The sequence below is a fragment of the Acomys minous genome (genome assembly GCF_964271855.1).
Source record: "Acomys minous genome assembly, chromosome: 18".
Classification (NCBI taxonomy): Eukaryota; Metazoa; Chordata; class Mammalia; order Rodentia; family Muridae; genus Acomys; species Acomys minous.
Genome location: NC_140501.1, coordinates 50,021,600 through 50,039,153, shown reverse-complemented (window position 1 = coordinate 50,039,153; position 17,554 = coordinate 50,021,600). Strand labels below are relative to the sequence as shown.

The following is a 17,554-nucleotide window of genomic DNA, read 5'->3' as shown; positions in this document are numbered from 1 at the left end:
GGTCGGGGGTCACCACAACATGAGGAACTGCATGAAACAGTCGTAGCATCAGGAAGGTTGGGAACCACTGCCCTAGAGGCTGGAAAGTCCAGGGTCAAGTGCAGCAGAGTTTGTATCTGGCGAGGGCTGTGTCCCATTCTCATACGGGAAGAGTAAGGCAGCTCTGACCTCTCTTTCCTCCCGACCTGATCACCCCCAGCAGGGGGTGCTGCCCAGTGGTTAGACTCCTCTGAGGGGAGGAGCAGTCAGCTCTGGGCCATCATGTCGTGGCTGAACTGGCAATAAGGAGTGTGTGGCTGTAGGAACCAGACCTTGTGCTGACCACCCGTCAATAAACCAGACAGCATGGAGGTGTCTGACAGCTGGCTGCAGGGTCCATGTTAAGAGGCCCTGGGCTCTGTTTGTTTTAAGCTGGGTTCTGAGGTAACGTTTATACCTGGAGGCTGTTCTCTCTTTGGCACCTGAGGGGTATGCTCAGGAGAGATGAGCAGCTGCCTGAGTTAGAGGTCCCCTGCAGGCCGCGTTCATTTGGCCTCCTTTTGGCTCCTCGTCTGGCCACAAAGAGAGTGCCAGAGAGAGATCATCGCACAACATGGAGCTCACCGATGCAGCACGCCTGTGGTGAGCTTCCCCTGTTAGAGCAGCCCCGGTGCTCTGCGTAACACCACCCATGTGTTTCTAAACAAGGTACTTGGCCCGAGTCACAGATGTTGAGGCTACAGACACCAACAACCCCAACGTGAACTACGGCATCGTGGTGGACTGCGGCAGTAGTGGGTCTCGGATCTTTGTCTATTGCTGGCCTCGGCACAACGGCAATCCTCATGATCTGCTGGACATCAGACAGATGAGGGACAAAAACCGGAAGCCAGTGGTGATGAAAATTAAACCCGGTATGAGATGAGAACGGCTGAGGGCTGGAGCCAGGTTCCAGGTTCTGGGCTGCAGTGTCCTGTGGTACCACCCATTTCCTCTCTCGCGCTCCTCACTGCCTAACCCTGCTTCCGAGTTCAAGACAGGGCCTAACGGCTGGCTTGGTTTCACTTTCCATTTCTTTTTCTCTCTGTTTTGTATCTGTGACCAACATCTTGACCAAACACCCACAGCCTGTGTCTTTGTTGTCATCTGTGGCCATCGTCATGGTGGCCCTGTCATGTTTGCTCACATGCTGTTGAACATTATTGCTTTAGCATATCACTTGTTTAAATAGTGGTATGTATTGATAGGGTTTTTAAATTACTGCCCAGACATCTCTCTTCCTTTCTTCCCCACCCTCTTTCTCTTGTCTTTGCTCTCTCTGTCCTTCCCTCTCTTGCCCCCTTTTCTTTCTTTTGTGGGGCTAGTACTGGCCACAGGCCTCACGGATGTTAGAGGGGCCCGACCACCATGCTATATCCCCAGCTCTTTGATTCTGAGACAGTATTTTACCAAGATACCGGGGTTGATCTTCAGTTTACAATTCTTCTGCCTCAGGTCACTAGACTCCACTTGCCCAGATGTATTTCTTATATTCTAGATTAAGGGCAGCCTTGGTACTTAAAAAGAGTGAATCTAGGAGGCAGTGGTGGTGCACACCTTTAATCCTAGCCTTCGGGAGGCAGAGGCAGGCAAATCTGAATTCAAGGCCAGCCTGGTCTACAGAGTAAGTTCCATGACAGCCAGGGCTACACAGAGAAGCCCTGTCTTAGGGGCAAAAAAGTGCAACTATAAATACACTGAGTTTTAAAGAAGAGATCATCTCATTTCTGAGCCAGTGTGAGGGGTGAAATCAAGTCTCAGCTTCCTCATTAAGTAACTTAAGCAGCAGTCCAGCCTTCTCAGGACCTTGGCCTTGTCCAAGGTGGGTACTCTCCCAGAAGCACTGGGAGTAGGGCATTTTAAAATGAGCTTGCCATGCCTAATACTCAGTAAGCTCTGATTTAAAACAGTAGGCTACAGAGCATAACAGAAATGCTAAACTTTTATCTTCTCTCTCACTAGTACTTGGGTGCTATCTTTTTAAATGTTAGACACAAAGAAATGGCAAGTGTTCAAAGAGATGGGCATGCTAGTTGCTCCCTTTGACTGTTTTACATTGTGCTCATGTGTCTGGTCATCACCCCCCATATATACAGATATACAGATACCCCATAAATACAGATAATTATATTGTGACATAAAAGTTTAAAATAGAATATTGATAAGGAATAACCAGTATAGTTTCCTGCCCTCCATCTGAGTATAAAAACATCAGTAGATTTCCATAAACAAGTATTTTAATATTTAGTGGTAACATTTAATTTTCCATTGTTCTGTCCCTTAAAATTGTATATATACTAAATCTAGAAGTATCTGCAAGATTAACATAATACTGCTCATAAAAATGTACCCAGGAATCTCATTAAAGGACTTGCTGTTCACTGAGCCTCACGTGACAGCTTCCAGCACTAGCTGAATACCTCCATAGAGTAGGATGAATCGTGTGGAGGTGTGTGCCAGCATCTCAGCCACAGCCAGCTTAGCGTGTTCTGCACACAGAGGATCAACCTGCCTCACTGAAGTGTACACTAGAATCTGGCTTCATGTGCTTCTGATCCAGGTGGAAATCAGTATGCCTTTTTATAGGATTCTCTGTCTTGACTCCTAGTCTCCCAGTACTACTATAAGCAAGGCTCTAAGCAAATTAAAAATAGATTCTGGTTGGCTTGGGATTTGGTTTTCCTGAAGTAGCTGTTTGCAGAGTCAAACGTTTTGCCTTTAACTCCATTTTCTACTGTTTCCTTTCACATGTCATCATTCTGGGTCTACAGTTCCCTAATGTGTGAAGTAAGAAATGGTGGAACTTTTCAGGTTCCACAGTATTGTAGACAGTCTGTAAATACTCATTTACTTTTTTAAAAGTTGTATTTATTTATTGTATGTGTGCGTGTGCGTGCACGCACATGCACCGGTGTGCCTGAGTGTATGTATGTAATGTGGTGCTTAGGGAGGCCGGAAGAGGGCACTGGAGCCCCTGGAACTGAGTGGTTGTGAGCCACCGTGTAGGTGCTGGGAGCCAAACCCAGGCCCTCTGCAGCCAGTGCTTTACCTGCTAAGATGTCTCTCCAGCTCCCATTCCCTGTTAACAGTAAACACTGAACAGCTGTCCTTGAGCACCCCCACTTGCCAACCACTATTAAATTCTGGGATATGGACGTAATGAGACAAGTAAGTAAAGCTATGTAATGAATAGACAGAAAGCTGGCAGCAGGGTGGACGCAGGCTGTGAAGAGAGCCAGGTTCCGTTAGGGATCTATCTGCTAGGGAAGGCTTCTGTGGAAGAGGGAGCTGAGTGGGCATGCAGAGTTGACGGGGTAGAGGAGGTAGGGAAGAGAAGGCTCTTCTGCAGGGGACTCAGAGGCTGAGGAGGTGTTAGCTCAATGCTTGAAGTGAGAGGAGGCAAGCGTGGGCCATTCTGAGCTGAGATTGTCTGGGTTGGTCGGAAGAGCCATAGAAGGTTTAAAACTAAGAAAATACACCAGGCATGGTGGTGCACACCTTTAATCCCAGCAGTCGGGAGGCAGGGACAGGTGGATCGAGGTGAGTTTGAGGCCAGCCTGGTCTACAAAGTGAGTCCAGACAGCCAACACTACACAGAAAAACCTTGTCTCGAAAAACCAAAAAAGAAAAAACAACAACAACAACAACAACAACAAAAAACAGCATCCCTGGGGAAAGGATGCAGGGATTGCTGTAGACAGGAAGGCCGTGAGCTACACCAGGCCAGCAGCAGATGGTGCTGTCGGAGGAAACACGGAGAATAGAAAGAAGTAGAAGGAACAAGGAGGTGCTCAGTGAAAGCCGAAGGCACTCTGCATGGGGGCGTGGGAGGGACTTTGCGCAGGGTGCCAGCCTGGCACTGGGGCAGGGAGCAAGCAGCAGAAACGGATCTGTGGCAGCAGTTGCAGAGCGCATGTCTTGTTTGGAGTGTCCTTGAGGACAGGCGGTGACTGTGTGCATTACACAGTCTCCTTGAGCTGATCTGAAGGTTGGGAAAGAGCACTAGGGACTTAAGGTACCATCTGAAGACGAGTGACGTGCTGATGGTGGTGCAGCCGTTGGTGTTCACCTGAGGAGAGAGGGGCAAGACTGCGCTCCTGTGTGGGATGCAAGCGCTCAGTCGGATTGATACCCTGATGACAGAGCAGAAGAGGGCATGGAACTGAACCCTTCATGCCACAGCAGAGTGTGTGGAAGTAGAGGAACAGGCAAAACTAGAAAGCAGAGTGAAGCCTGGAGGTCTCCCCGATCCAGCACACTGAAGACGTTTTCTTAGCTCCACCGTGTCCCTGCTAACCGGACTGTCCATTTCTGCAGGCATCTCAGAGTTTGCTACCTCTCCAGAAAAAGTCAGCGATTACATTTCTCCACTCCTGAGCTTTGCTGCAGAACACGTGCCACGGGCAAAACACAAAGAGACCCCTCTCTACATCCTCTGCACGGCTGGAATGAGAGTCCTTCCTGAAAGGTGATCTTCCCACAGCCTGGAGGGCGGTCCTTGGGCACCGGGGGGGGGGGGGGGGGGCTAGGGGGGGCTTACTGCTCTCTCATTGCCATCGTCGTGGTCGTCATGATCATCATCTTCATCATGGCATTGAAAGTCCTTTCTTGAGTCAGGACTAGTCCCAGAGCTATTCTCTTAGGCAGACCTCTCTGAAGAGCCTTTAATCTACTCATTTGTGACTCTAATTTATAAGATGAACTTTGCAAGGGGGCCGGGCGTGGTGCTCAGAGTCTCGTATCCCAGGTTGGCCTCAAACTAAATATGTACCTGAGCTTGCTTGCCCTTAAGTTTCCTTCTCCCTCTGCCTTCCGGGTGCTGGACCCTGGCCTTGCACTCCCATGCCCAGTGCATGCAGTGCGGGGGGGCGGAGCTCAGGGCTTGAGCCATGCTGGACAAGCACTCCACCCCCTAAGCCAGAAGCCACACGATTCACATAACTTTTTCATTTGAAAAGACCATCCCTGAGATAAACAATCTCGTCAATGAATCACTTTAGTTTTACAATTAGCTTATCTCATGTAGGATACAACAAAGTCACAAGACTTTTTGTTTTTGTTTTCAAAACCAAAAAAAAAAATTGAGGATATGATTTTGATGTGCAAATTTTGGGATTGCATTAAAGCCAGCAGAAAGCCATTCTGGAGGACCTTCTGACAGACATCCCTGTGCACTTTGACTTCCTGTTTTCTGACTCCCACGCCGAAGTCATCTCAGGAAAACAAGAAGGTTGGTATCAGACCTTCGGTTTGAAGTGTCCTGAGCTGTTCCTTCAGAGGCCCCCTCCCGCTGTGCATGGTATTGAATCACTGGCAATTATAGCCTTGAGATACTCTCAAAGACTAACTTAGTTTCTTATATGGTCAGTGTTCATTATACAACCCTAAAACTGTTAACCACAACTCATCCGTCCTTACCACATTTAGGGAATGTATTTTGAACAGACTGATGGAGGAAATATGTGTACTTTGCCCAGCTGATAAGCTTTCTGGGCCATGAACGTCCAGCTTACTTCTAGCCAGGAGGAATTCTTGCCTTTTATGAACTGAGAAAATATTAGTTCTGGTTCAGAGAAATTATTGCACTTGAGTAAGAAACAACCAGTCAGTGAAATGGTTTGCTAGAAGCAGAGACCAGAAGCATGGTATCGGAGACCCAGATGTGCAGTATCTAGTCCTACGTCACTCACCCTAGAGCAAATGTTTCCTCTGGAAAGGTAGCAGGAAATACAGAATTGGGCAGATCAGCAATGAAATCCTTACAGACAAGCACGGCTCTCAGAATTTTAAGAGGTCACTTTCAGTGCCCAAAGGAAGATATGGAAAGAAAGAAAAATACCCTGGGATTGAAAAAGAAAGGCCTCCCTTCTCCTCCTGCCCAGCTAGGAACAGTTCCAAGTGGAACCCTTGGGAAGAGAATAAGGGAAATTATCCTCGTAGGTGGAGGAAGCATGGGACAAGCAGAAGAAATGCTCACTGTCACTTCAGGTGGGAAGGGATGACACAGCAGACGGGCCCTGGGTTTCTGTTCGGGCGGATCATGGCCCCATGGAAAGGTGGTGGTGATGCTGAAAGCTGGATACATCTTGAATTATCTGCCTGTTGTTTTGGACTTTGTTCTGTGGACCAGCCCAGCAGGATAGCACAGAGGAGGTTGCCATGAGAGATTGACTAGCTTGTCACCTCCACTGCATAATGACCCAAATCAAGGTGGCAGTGGAAATGGATAAAAATTAGCTGTAGGGAATGCTAGTGAGTATAGCTGCGGCCTGGCAGCTGTGTGGGTGACAAAGGGACAGGAGAGATGAGAGGAAGTCGGTGTGGAATGGCGGCAGAATTTACATTTTCAACACATCTGATAGAAAGTACAAGCTTTAAAATTGAGAGTTCTTGTGAAACCACTAGGAGGAGATACCACATGAGTAGAAATGTGTTATTTGGTGATTCTGTCTTGAAACAAGTGAGAAGCTTGCATGAGCCAAATTGGTCAGAGATTCAAAACTTGATTTTTCATAATTTTGCTCTGAAATGTCTAGGTGTATATGCTTGGATTGGCATTAACTTTGTCCTCGGACGGTTTGAGCACATTGAAGAGGGTAAGTCCCGTGTTTCACTGGCGTTCTAGTTGGAAGTCACAGCCATAATTTATGTTCACCCCAAGGGCAGGGGAGGAGCTAAGTGTTAGGAGATATCTATGGGCCGGTGAGCGGAGCTGCTGTCTGCACTACAGTGGAGTTCATCGGGAGGTGTGGACTGGGTGCTTGTCAAAGCAGAGATGCCTCCTGAGACGTCTGCTGAGTGAACACTTCTTTCTCCAGATGATGAGGCGGTTGTGGAAGTCAACATCCCCGGTAGTGAGAGCAGTGAGGCCATCGTCAGGAAAAGGACAGCTGGTATTCTTGACATGGGAGGCGTGTCTACTCAGATAGCGTACGAAGTCCCCAAAACTGTAAGCTTTGCCTCCTCACAGCAGGTTATTATCTGTACAAATTGCCTTCTGTTTACTTCCGTTGTCATTTAACATGTCTCCATCCATTTTTGTTTTGTTTCCTGAGTCTGAACCCATCCTTACTCTGCTTGCTGAGGTTCCACCTTCTCAACCCAGGAGGAAGGAGGCCGGAGAATGAGGCAGGCCTCAGCCAGGCCAGTTACGTTTGTACATTGAGCCGAGCTGGTTTGTCTTCTGAACTGTGGTCCTCAGCAGGCTGTGCCTTGCCAAGAGGACACCAGAGCCATTTCCATGTGTTCCAGCATCACCATGTCTCTCATTACTGTTTCTGTCCAGATATAAACTGACCCCAAAGCATGGTCTCCTTCATTCTCTCCCCCAAAGTAGGGTGCATGTCCCAGGTAGTGGTTCAGAGTTGGGCTGTGGAGCACAAGCCTAGCTGGCAACATCACCCTGTATCTCCTAGCTGTGTGTCCTCATGCTAGCCCTGTAACTTCTGGGGGCCACTCTTCTGAAAATGCAAACGAAAGTCCCTCAGGCATGGGGCCATTGAGTGCTTGCTGTGTGCCTAGGGCTTGGGCCCCTAGTGTGCACTCAGGAGGTCTTATCCTGTCTTTATTAAGCTCCTTGGGAAAGTGCTTTGGAAATTCAAGTATTTGAGCCTGTATTTCCCCCTTCCCATTCCAAGTACGCCTCTAGAGACTGCCATGAGTGCTTTCTCCCTTCACTGTAAAGTAGCAAGTGCTCACAAGAAAGCTTAGAGCAAATAGAAGAATAAAAATTCCCCATGAACTTACCACCATTGTTAGTGTTTTGGTGAATTTCTTTCCATTATTTTTATTCCTGTTATGGTTTCAAATGTGTGGTTGTTGTGTTTTTGCCTTTTGTATGATTGTGTGCCTTTTACTTACAGTGCACAGCGTGTTCCTCTATAAACTATTGACTACAGCCATTAGCTTAACCCTCCCCTAAGGTTGAGTACTCAGACACCATTTCTTTTTGGTTTTGATTTTGATTTTAACAAAGGCATCTTTTTTTTTTTTAAATCAGGACATTTCCTGTGTTTGAGTCTATCGCCAGCAGGGGTAACATAAATAGATCTGAGGGTGAGAGGGGAGAAACTACAGTACCGACCTCCTGTTCAGAAAGTCCCAAGGCCACCCACCTGTGTGCAGCACCTGCAATTCCCCCAGTTAAAAATCAGTGCCCTGAATTATGAGCAAGACTCAGTGCATCCTTGGGAGGTGGAGAAGCAGAATCTGCTGCTCCTGGATGTAACTCTTCATAGAGCCTTCTTTTTTAACTGGAGCTGAGGTTGCTTTATTTCCTGAAACGTGTTGTCCTTGTGCCTGCAGGAGGAAATAGCTAGAAGTTCATTAGCAGAATTCAACTTGGGCTGTGACGTCCACCAGACTGAGCATGTGTACCGAGTCTACGTGGCCACATTCCTTGGATTTGGTGGTAATGCTGCTCGGCAGAGATATGAAGACAGACTGTTTGCCAGCACGGTACAGAAAAACAGGTACAGCATTCGCCACTCCTCAGCTAGCACCTGGATCGCCAGGATCAAAACTAGATCCAAGCATCTTCTTTTTAGCTGCCACTGTGCTGAATGCACTGAGCTATCCTCCAGGTCCTGCCACCAACACACACACACACACACACACACACACACACACACACACACACACACACGTCCCACAATTGTGTGTGCTTGCATTCTCCCTCTTACTTCATCTAGACTACAGTTGTTCCTGGGTGACACTGGCTGATTGCAAAGGCCTAGGAAAGCTCAGTGACAACACTGCTGTCAGCCCTCAAAGCTCATACCACCCGGTGCCTTTAACCTCAGAAAATCTCAAATAGGGAATGTTCTAGAGATACTGGACACTGGTAGAGGAAAACCATAGTGAAAGGGGTAAAGTGTAAGGAAAAATCTTGATGTAATTTTAGGGTATTAAAAAATTAAACTGATTATAATGTTATATGCCTGTAAGTCATTGCATTATTAGTTTGAGGCATACATACTAAAACTGTCTCAAAAAGCAAATCTAAACAAAACCAAAAAAATCACATTTTTATCAGTGAAAACTTTTTTTTTTTAAGTTTTTCAAGACAGGGTTTTTCTGTGCAGTCTTGGCTATCCTGGACTCACTTTATAGACCAGGCTGGCCTAGAACTCATAGCAATCCACCTGCCTCTGCCTCCTGAGTGTTGGGATTAAAGGCATGCACCACCATGCCTGGCTGTAAGTGAAAAATTTTAAGAGATAAGTTTATATGAAATTCTGGGGTAGAAAAATATGTGAAAGAAGGGCATCACTCCTGTCGGATTGAATTTATAAGTTTAGTTGTGTGTGGTGGTGTCACACACCTTTAATTCTACCACTTGGGAGACAGAGGCAGATGGGTCTCTGAGTTTGAGGCCAGCCTGGTCTACGTGGTTTCAGGCCACCCAGGAGTACATAGCAGGATCCTGTCTTTAAAAAAAAAAAAAAACAACAACAACAAAAAAAAACAACCCAGTAAGTTTAGCTATGTACTAATTACTTACTTAAAATATGCCCATCAGAACAGACAAATAGTCTGGAATCATCAGAGTGGAGTCTGGGCGTGTAAGATACTGTGCTCTTCCTGCATCTGGTTTGTTTTGATAGAAGGTTTTTAAGGAAAAATACTGATTTTAGAGGTAAGTAATAGAATATTTCCTTCAGCAATTTAATCTTTTTCAAAATTTTATTAGTTATTTTTATGTGTATGGGGTTTTGCCTGCATGTATGTCTGTATACCATATGCAAGCCATGCTCATAAAGGCCGGAAGAGGGCATTGGATCCCCTGGAGTTGGCATTACGGCTGGGTGGAAGCCACCATGTAAGTGCTGGTAATCAAACTCAGGTCGTCTGCAAGAGTAGCCAGTGCTCTTAACCACTGAGCCATCTCTCCAGCCCTGACCAATTTACCCTCAGTTCATCCATGAAGGCCTAAAACTGAACAAAGACCACGTTGGAACTACTCAGTATAAGTTTACCCAATATTGGGGCTGGAGAGATGGCTCAGGGGTTAAGAGCACCGGCTGCTCTTCCAAAGGTCCTGAGTTCAATTTCCAGCAACCACATGCTGGCTCATAGCCATCTATGAGATCTGATGCCCTCTTCTGGCACACATGCAGGCAGAACACTATATACATAACAAATAAATAAATCTTTTAAAAAAATTTACCCAAAATTTATGTCCCATGAGTAGAAAGTTCTCTCTTTACTTTAAAAGCTAATTTACAGGCATTAATTACAACAGCGGTAGTCCTGTGGCGTTTGCTTCTTGTTTTAAAATTGTGTCTATAACATTTTGTTATAGCTATTTTTCAAAATAATCTTAAAAATTTTTAAAGAGATATAAATTTGCTTCATTCTTACTTGTTCTGACAAAGAGACTCAAGCCTTACTTATTGTGTTTTTGCCCCCATATTCAGTGGGTGGTCCTTGGCTATGAATTACTCTGTCTCCCTGGACTCCATCCATCCCCCTTATCCCCTGCATCCTCCAACTCTGGGCATACACAATTTTCATTGAGCTGTCAATTTGGCTTTCTTTAAAGAATACCAGCAACTTAATGACATTTTGCCAAGCAATTTGGTACCATGCCCTTCGAGAGTTTACTTTTCCCCAGTCTTCTCATTTCCATGCATAGTTTGACAGTAGCTTTCTAGTGATGTTTATGTGTCTTGTTTTTCTGGGACATCCAGCCTGATTTTCCAGGAACAGTTAATGCTTTTCATAGTCACCCTATTACACTCAGCCCTATACAGTTAAAGTCAAGCTGTAGTATCAGGATGGGGGTGTGACCCACATGATTGTTGGGTCCTCATAGGCTCCCTGTCTGATTGTACTTATGGGAACCAAAGCATCAGGTCAGGCCTTAGGATGCTGCTCAAGCCTGACAACTTGGCTTCAATCCTTGGGACCCACATGTAGAAGGAAACAACCAACTTCTGCGAGTAGTTCTCTGATCTTCACAACACATGCTGTGGTGCAAAGGCAAGCACTCAGACAATACATGCAGAGCCAGGACGTCCCACTCCTTGTTTACTTAGACTCAGCACGCCTATATCTGTGATTGATCTCTGCAAGAGAGTTGGGTGACCGGTTCCCTGACTGTTTAGAACCCTTTGTATTCCTACCCACAGTTCTGTGGGACCCATGGTAGGAGAAGGCTGGCTTGCAGCCATTTGTCCTAAGCACAGTGTAACATAGGTCTCATGGTAATTGGTTCTTTGTGCTACAGGCTCCTGGGTAAACAGACTGGTCTGACTCCTGATGCTCCATTCCTGGACCCCTGCTTGCCTCTGGACATTAAAGATGAGATCCAGCAAAATGGGCAGACCCTGTACCTTCGGGGGACAGGAGACTTTGACCTGTGTCGAGAGACCCTCCAGCCTTTCATGAACAAAACCAACGAGACACAGACTTCTCTCAATGGAGTCTACCAGCCCCCAATCCACTTCCAGAACAGTGAATTCTATGGCTTCTCTGAATTCTACTATTGCACCGAGGATGTCTTACGAATGGGAGGAGACTACAATGCTGCTAAATTTACTAAAGCTGCCAAGGTAAGATGCCAAGAAAATTCATGCTGTTAAGAGGCTCTGTGGGTTGCAGGTCCTGCCACCATCATTCTTGGAGGGAGAGATGGCTGTAGTGCATCACTGTGATGCCTTTTCCCTTCCATTGTGGGGTGGGAAGTAGTCACAGAAGGAAGTCTAAGCTCCAGTAGTCACATTGGTCACCATAAATGTACAAATCTGTCTTACAATGACTTTCGATTGCTACATCTCAAAATCCTTTCAGCAGCTTCCCACCCCTGTAGCAGCCAGGATAACCCTATTATCTTTTCCCTCTTTGTCAGGAGTTTGCCCTTGACTGCCCTTGTCTCTCAGCCACATCCCATGCCCTTCGAGCACATAGATTGGTAGATTGCCCCTAGTTCTCTGGCTGCTGATGTTCAGTCTCTGGTCTCAGCTCATTGAGCTTCATAATTCCAAACAAATCCACAGTGGTCCCTTTTTCTGTCTCTCTTGTGCCGCTTTGTTGACAGCATCACCAACATCCAATCCCTGTCTTCCAGGCATGGCTCTTATATTATTTTATTTATTGTGCTGGGGATACGTGCTAGGTGAATGATGTTTCACTGCCCCGTCCCAAACCCTTTGCTTCTCTCTGCCCCCCTCTCAGATTCCTGCCCCCCATACTCAGTGATAGTTTCTGTCATTAGTAGTCCTCAAGCCTGTCCCTGCTTCCCGTTTTACTGTCATTGTCCTTGCCAAGCCTCTGGCTCACCAGGAGCTGTACAGTTGGTGCTCTGTGTTCGGTGTCTCTGGCGCTCACCGTGCATGCTGCCCTGGGCTGGTCTGTCTGAAGAGCTCCTGCGGTCACCTTGCTGTGCTGTTTAAAATCTTCAGCAGCCTCAGAGGCTGAATTGCACTGATCTTGGCCTGTCACTCCCCCGTCCCTCCAGTTCAGTGTCCCCTCAGCATGGCAAGCAGCATGGCCTTATGCTTTGCACCTTCTCTTTGGTGCTACTTCATTCCTCTTGTTCCTTCCTCTTGCCCCAGGCCAGGCGCATTCCCCTGTGCTCCCTGTCACAGCATTTCTCTAAGCCCCAGCTACTTCATCTTGTAGAGACTAGAGGAGAGGAGTGTGTTGGGAGGTCAGGTCTCCTTCAGAAGGACACTGCTCAGTGGGTGTGATCAGTTAACGTGACTCCAAATGGCATTTCCATCACCATCTTCACTCAGTGCTAAGGCTGCCCCAGCCCCAAGGACTCGGTTTGAACAGGTCAAATGCTGTTTCATTTTGCCAGACTTTATTCTAGGGTGTGACGGGAGAAGAACTGAACAGGTTTGAAGAGGTTGGTGGTAGTGAGATTTCTGGATAAAGAACAAGTAGAGTCTACTGGTTGCCAGGGACTCACAAAGTCCCACATCTCACATTGACTGCACAGACAGTCGCTTTGTTGTGCATTTACTGTGTTTGTTTTGAATATGAACTTGGTAAATCATTTGTAAGTGGAAAGGTTTTAATAAACTTTAATAAGGGATGATTCATTTGGGGTAAAACTGTTTTTAGGATTACTGTGCAACAAAGTGGTCGATCTTGCGGGAACGCTTTGACCGAGGACTGTATGCCTCTCACGCTGACCTCCATCGACTTAAGTAAGTGGTGGACAGTCAAGTCCTCTTCTACTGGATGACCCTCCTTCCTCACTGTCCTTCTCTACCCTTAGCCTCTTTCAGATGGGACAGGAGGTTTGGTTTGGTTTTGGTTTTTTGTTTTTGGGTTTTTTTGGTCTGTTTGTTTGGTTTGCTTTTGGGTTGTTGGTTGGTTTTGATTTTCTGAAACAGGGTTTTTCTATATAGCCCTGGCTGTCCTGGACTCAATCTGTAGACAAGGCTGACCTCGAACTCAGAGATCCACCTGTCTCTGCCTCCCTGAGTGCTGGGGTTAAAAGGGTATGCCACCACAACCAGCTATCAAATGGGACAAGTTTTGTTACGGGTTTTCTGCTCAACTTTGAAGTTCTTTGCCACAGAGGTTCCCCTTCGTCCCTGTTTGCTCACATCCTGCCAAATGTGAGAGTGTGTGGAACGCAGTGTCTATCAGTCCTCCTGTCCCTCAGCCAGATTCCCTCCTTCCTGACTCCTCAGAACAGCAATGACACTCCTCTGGTGAACTGAAACTATTCTGATTTGGTGTATAAAGTTCCCTTTTGTTTAGGTCACTCATATGCAATGACTGGGTCTTATTATTTATTGCCGTTTTAATTATTTACTTAGTCCAGACCCTTATATTAAAAGGAAGGAAGGAAGGAAGGAAGGAAGGAAGGAAGGAAGGAAAGAAGGGCCTCTAATAAACATTTAGTGTCAGTGGGAAAGGACCCTCCTGCCTTTTCATTTTGTCATAAAGAGACTGTGGTGTAAAGGAGTGGAACTCTGCAGTGTTTGTCCAGTAAGCGAAGAGCACGGATGGCATATAGAGGGTGGTGTCTCAGTAACGACTAAATGACACTGCTTCAGGCTAGTCAGTTTTGACAGAGAACGGTTCTGTGGCGGGGGCAGAGACCTGAGCTGGATAAATCACTTAGCAGCAGGTATGCAGCTGCCTGCTGCAGGCTCGGGGCAGTCTGCCTGCTGCAGGCTGACAGGGCGCCTGTCTGACTTGTGCCTGTGCTCTTGGTGTTTGTAGGTATCAGTGTTTCAAATCAGCCTGGATGTTCGAGGTATTCCACAGGGGCTTTTCCTTTCCTGTCACCTACAAAAACCTGAAGACAGCCCTGCAGGTGTATGACAAGGAAGTGCAGTGGACACTGGGGGCAATCCTCTACAGGACCCGCTTTCTGCCCTTGAGGTAGGACATGAACTTGGGAGAGTCACAAACGGTGCTTCGCACACTCCTGGTGGCTGTATTTAGTGGAGGTGCTGTCAGAGCTGTGAGGCCACCAGGCTGCACTGCAGCTTCACCTCCTCCTTCCCCAGGGGCTTCTTTTTCTCCCAAGCTGCCAGTCCCACAGCACACAACACAGGTGGCACCTGTGTCCCATTTGTCTGTTCCCCAACCCCTGCAGAAGGGTCCGTTTAGTGGGGACCCTTATGCCTTTGGGCCCCTTCTGTGGATAGTACAGGGTCTAGGAGTGCAGAAGAAACCATTGCATTGAAATGCATTCATGACGCTGTTGTAGCACACAGATCGATGATGGAGGAGTTCATCTTTATTAACACTCTGGCTTGTAATGTCTGGTAGCAGAACCATCATGTCTGTTCCGTCAGCATGATGATGATTGACAGCTGAGGCATCAGCCATCATTATGGGCCCAAACCGACAGTCATTATCCTTAGCACTGAAGTGTCAGTTAATACTTTACTTTTGTTTGTTTGTTTTTTGTTTTTTGTTTTTTTTGTTTTTTGTTTTTCAAGACAGTGTAGCTTCTCTGTGTAGCTTTGGCTGTCCTGGACCAACTTTGTAGACCTCAAACTCACAATGATCCACCTACCTTTGCCACCCTGAGTGCTGAAATTAAAGGCATGTACCACATCTGGCTAATACTTTTATTTAAGGGTATGACATTGTCTATGTAGATTCATGTCCAAAGGAAATACTAAATTCCAGTCCATGGTTGGTCAAAGAAAGACATACAGTTTTCTTCATTCATGTTCGCAGACCTAGCTCAGCGGACCCACATTAAAAACTATATTTATCTAATATTTTAAGTTGGGTCAGTCCAAAAGTTCTAGGTAGTAGCTGTTACTGATTATACATGGTTCCACATGAATATGTTTGTTTCATTAGCTCCTTGTAAGAGCAAAACCCAGGCCCTTACATGTATCAGATTTTTGTTGCTGGAATTACAATGCTAGGGTGTTATGGACATGCTTTCCCATGTCATTGTCTTATTATGAACGGCATTAGCATTGGCAGAGAACCCACTCTGGGCCTGCCACCCCCTGTTTTGAGGGTAGGGAAAGCTGGGACAGCAGGCCCTGCGGCACCTTCATCTCACTGTTTGTTTCCATGCCTGCAGAGACATCAGGCAGGAGGTGTTCCGAGCCGGCCATGCGCACTGGCGGGGCGTGTCCTTCGTCTACAACCACTATCTGTTCTCTGGCTGCTTTTTGGTCGTCCTTCTGTCCATCCTTCTCTACCTGCTGCGGCTGCGGCGCATCCACCGCAGGGCGCCCCGCACCGCCTCTCTGTGGATGGAGGAAGGCCTGCCCTCCCAGAAGGGTCCTGGGCCCTTGTGACACTGTGTCTGTCAGCTTGAGGAAGACTCTACAGGAAAAGCCATTTTTGCCTCAGGGTTTCCCGTATGCTCAGCCGGTTTTGTTTGTCCCTTTCCTTTCTGTCATAGCAAAGCCCACTGTTGTAAGCCCTGCTGTCTAGAGGTATCACCATTTTGAATACAGCTTTAAATGAAGGAGTGGGAAAAGGGAATTCACTCAATTTGTGCTGCACAGTATCTGCCACAAATTAGTAAGGATTTCTTTAGGACATGCTGCAATCTCAGCTCATTCACTTAGATAGTGGGGGGCAATGGGCAAGTCCCCATCAATGTCCGTGGGACGTCAGAGTGAGGTAGATCAGATCTGTCTCCTCTCCACAGACCTCCAACTTAGAAGCGAGGTGTTTGATTTTACTTACTGCTCAGGCCTGCCACTATCTATGTTTTCTTTGCTAGCCATTCATAGCAAAAGTCAAGAAAATGTTAGCGCAGGGAGGTAACACTGAAGCCGTGAGTGGTGGGAACTACTGAGGAGAGCCTTGCCTTGCTGCAGCCGAAGCACACACCTGTAAACCAGCTGTCCTTGGCCCTGTGTTCAGGACCTCTGTTGCCCTCTTACAGTGGCATTAGGGTTTTTGTTTTTGTGTTCATCTGTTTTGTTTGTTTGTTTTTAAACCAAAAATCTTTTTAAGTTCCCTTGCTTTAGTGGTCTGAGAACTAGCATGTCCCCTGCAGGCATTGCAGCACCTCTGAGAAGTAGAATGGCGCGGTTCACCTGCTCGCGTCTCTTCCACTTTCAGGTTGGCACCCCAGGGTTCAGATCACTTCAGTGTTTTTCTTCAGGACACCCTCCACACTGCTCAACAGTTCTTGCTGTCACTCCTGTGGTGGCAGCTGTTGTTGTAATGCCACTGTAAGCCACACTGTGGAAAAGCCTGGATTTAAGATAAGAAATAAATGCACACGTTGAAAACAAATTTGACATTTTAAGCAGTAACCTGAAAGGGGACAACTGGGGACACATGTGAGGCTGGTGGGAGGTTTGTTCATTCAGTCATTAATTTGTTTTTAATGCTGTTCATTTAGTTTAGAAATTTGGGAGATTACTACACATGGGAGGTTGTTTTAGGTGGCTTTCGTTTTGGTGGTGGTGGTGTGGTAGTGTGGTAGTGGTGGTGGTGCACATATTTCCTAGCTCCACAACCCTTAGGTTGAAGTAGTTGGGAGCAAATGGGTATTTAGAGACCCTTCAGCTGCTTATTCAAAACTCAGATTAGCGAAGAGCGAATTCCAAAGCACTGTGGTGTGAGCTGCATGGACCACTGAACAGAATTGAAATTTATGAAAGAAAAGCGTGTTCCTCATCTCTTAAAGTGACTATTCTAGATGAAGAACACTGGCGCAGAGTTAGGGGAGTGGTGTTGAGCAGCCCAGTGTGGCCCATGCTCCAGAGGGCATACACTGTTCTGTAAACCTGAGAGGGTCGCTCTGAGGCAGTGGCCACCAGCAGCTTCAGTCCTGCCATAGCTAAGCTGGTCATTGGAATCCTAGCAGTTCATCGTGCTAGGGGGCGCCCTGTGAACAGTCTGTGGCCTTGGTGACAAACAGAAAGTGTATATTAGTTTTGTCCGTACCCGTCTTCCACTGCCAGACAGTAAGGATGCCGTGGCCTCATAATATGTGCAATGAGAGTCTGTAAAACACCTTGAATTTGGGGCATTTGCCTTTAAACCCTAGGCAAGGAAAAGCCAGTCTAAGAGTGCACTGAAACCTGCCTTCCTTAAGACTTCCTCCTCTGCACTAAGTAGAGAGTGCTGG

At 46.8% G+C, this 17,554-nt stretch overlaps 1 protein-coding gene across 2 annotated transcripts in view; it reads left to right on the top strand.

The window, feature by feature from the left end:
* Positions 1 to 16,713, top strand: part of ENTPD4 (ectonucleoside triphosphate diphosphohydrolase 4) — a 28,196-nt gene extending 11,483 nt beyond the window's left edge. Inside the window, exons 4-13 of one of the 2 annotated variants that reach the window (XM_084768245.1) lie at positions 688 to 893; positions 4,336 to 4,486; positions 5,145 to 5,248; positions 6,555 to 6,614; positions 6,837 to 6,967; positions 8,323 to 8,489; positions 11,249 to 11,573; positions 13,090 to 13,175; positions 14,206 to 14,367; positions 15,539 to 16,713. In XM_084768245.1, coding sequence (XP_084624371.1) covers positions 688 to 893; positions 4,336 to 4,486; positions 5,145 to 5,248; positions 6,555 to 6,614; positions 6,837 to 6,967; positions 8,323 to 8,489; positions 11,249 to 11,573; positions 13,090 to 13,175; positions 14,206 to 14,367; positions 15,539 to 15,758 — 1,612 coding nt within the window. In that variant the 3' untranslated portion in view covers positions 15,759 to 16,713. Of the gene's footprint in view, positions 1 to 687; positions 894 to 4,335; positions 4,487 to 5,144; positions 5,249 to 6,554; positions 6,615 to 6,836; positions 6,992 to 8,322; positions 8,490 to 11,248; positions 11,574 to 13,089; positions 13,176 to 14,205; positions 14,368 to 15,538 lie in introns of both variants that reach the window. The other variant, XM_084768244.1, reaches the window with a different exon arrangement.
* The last annotated feature ends 841 nt before the right edge of the window (positions 16,714 to 17,554 follow it).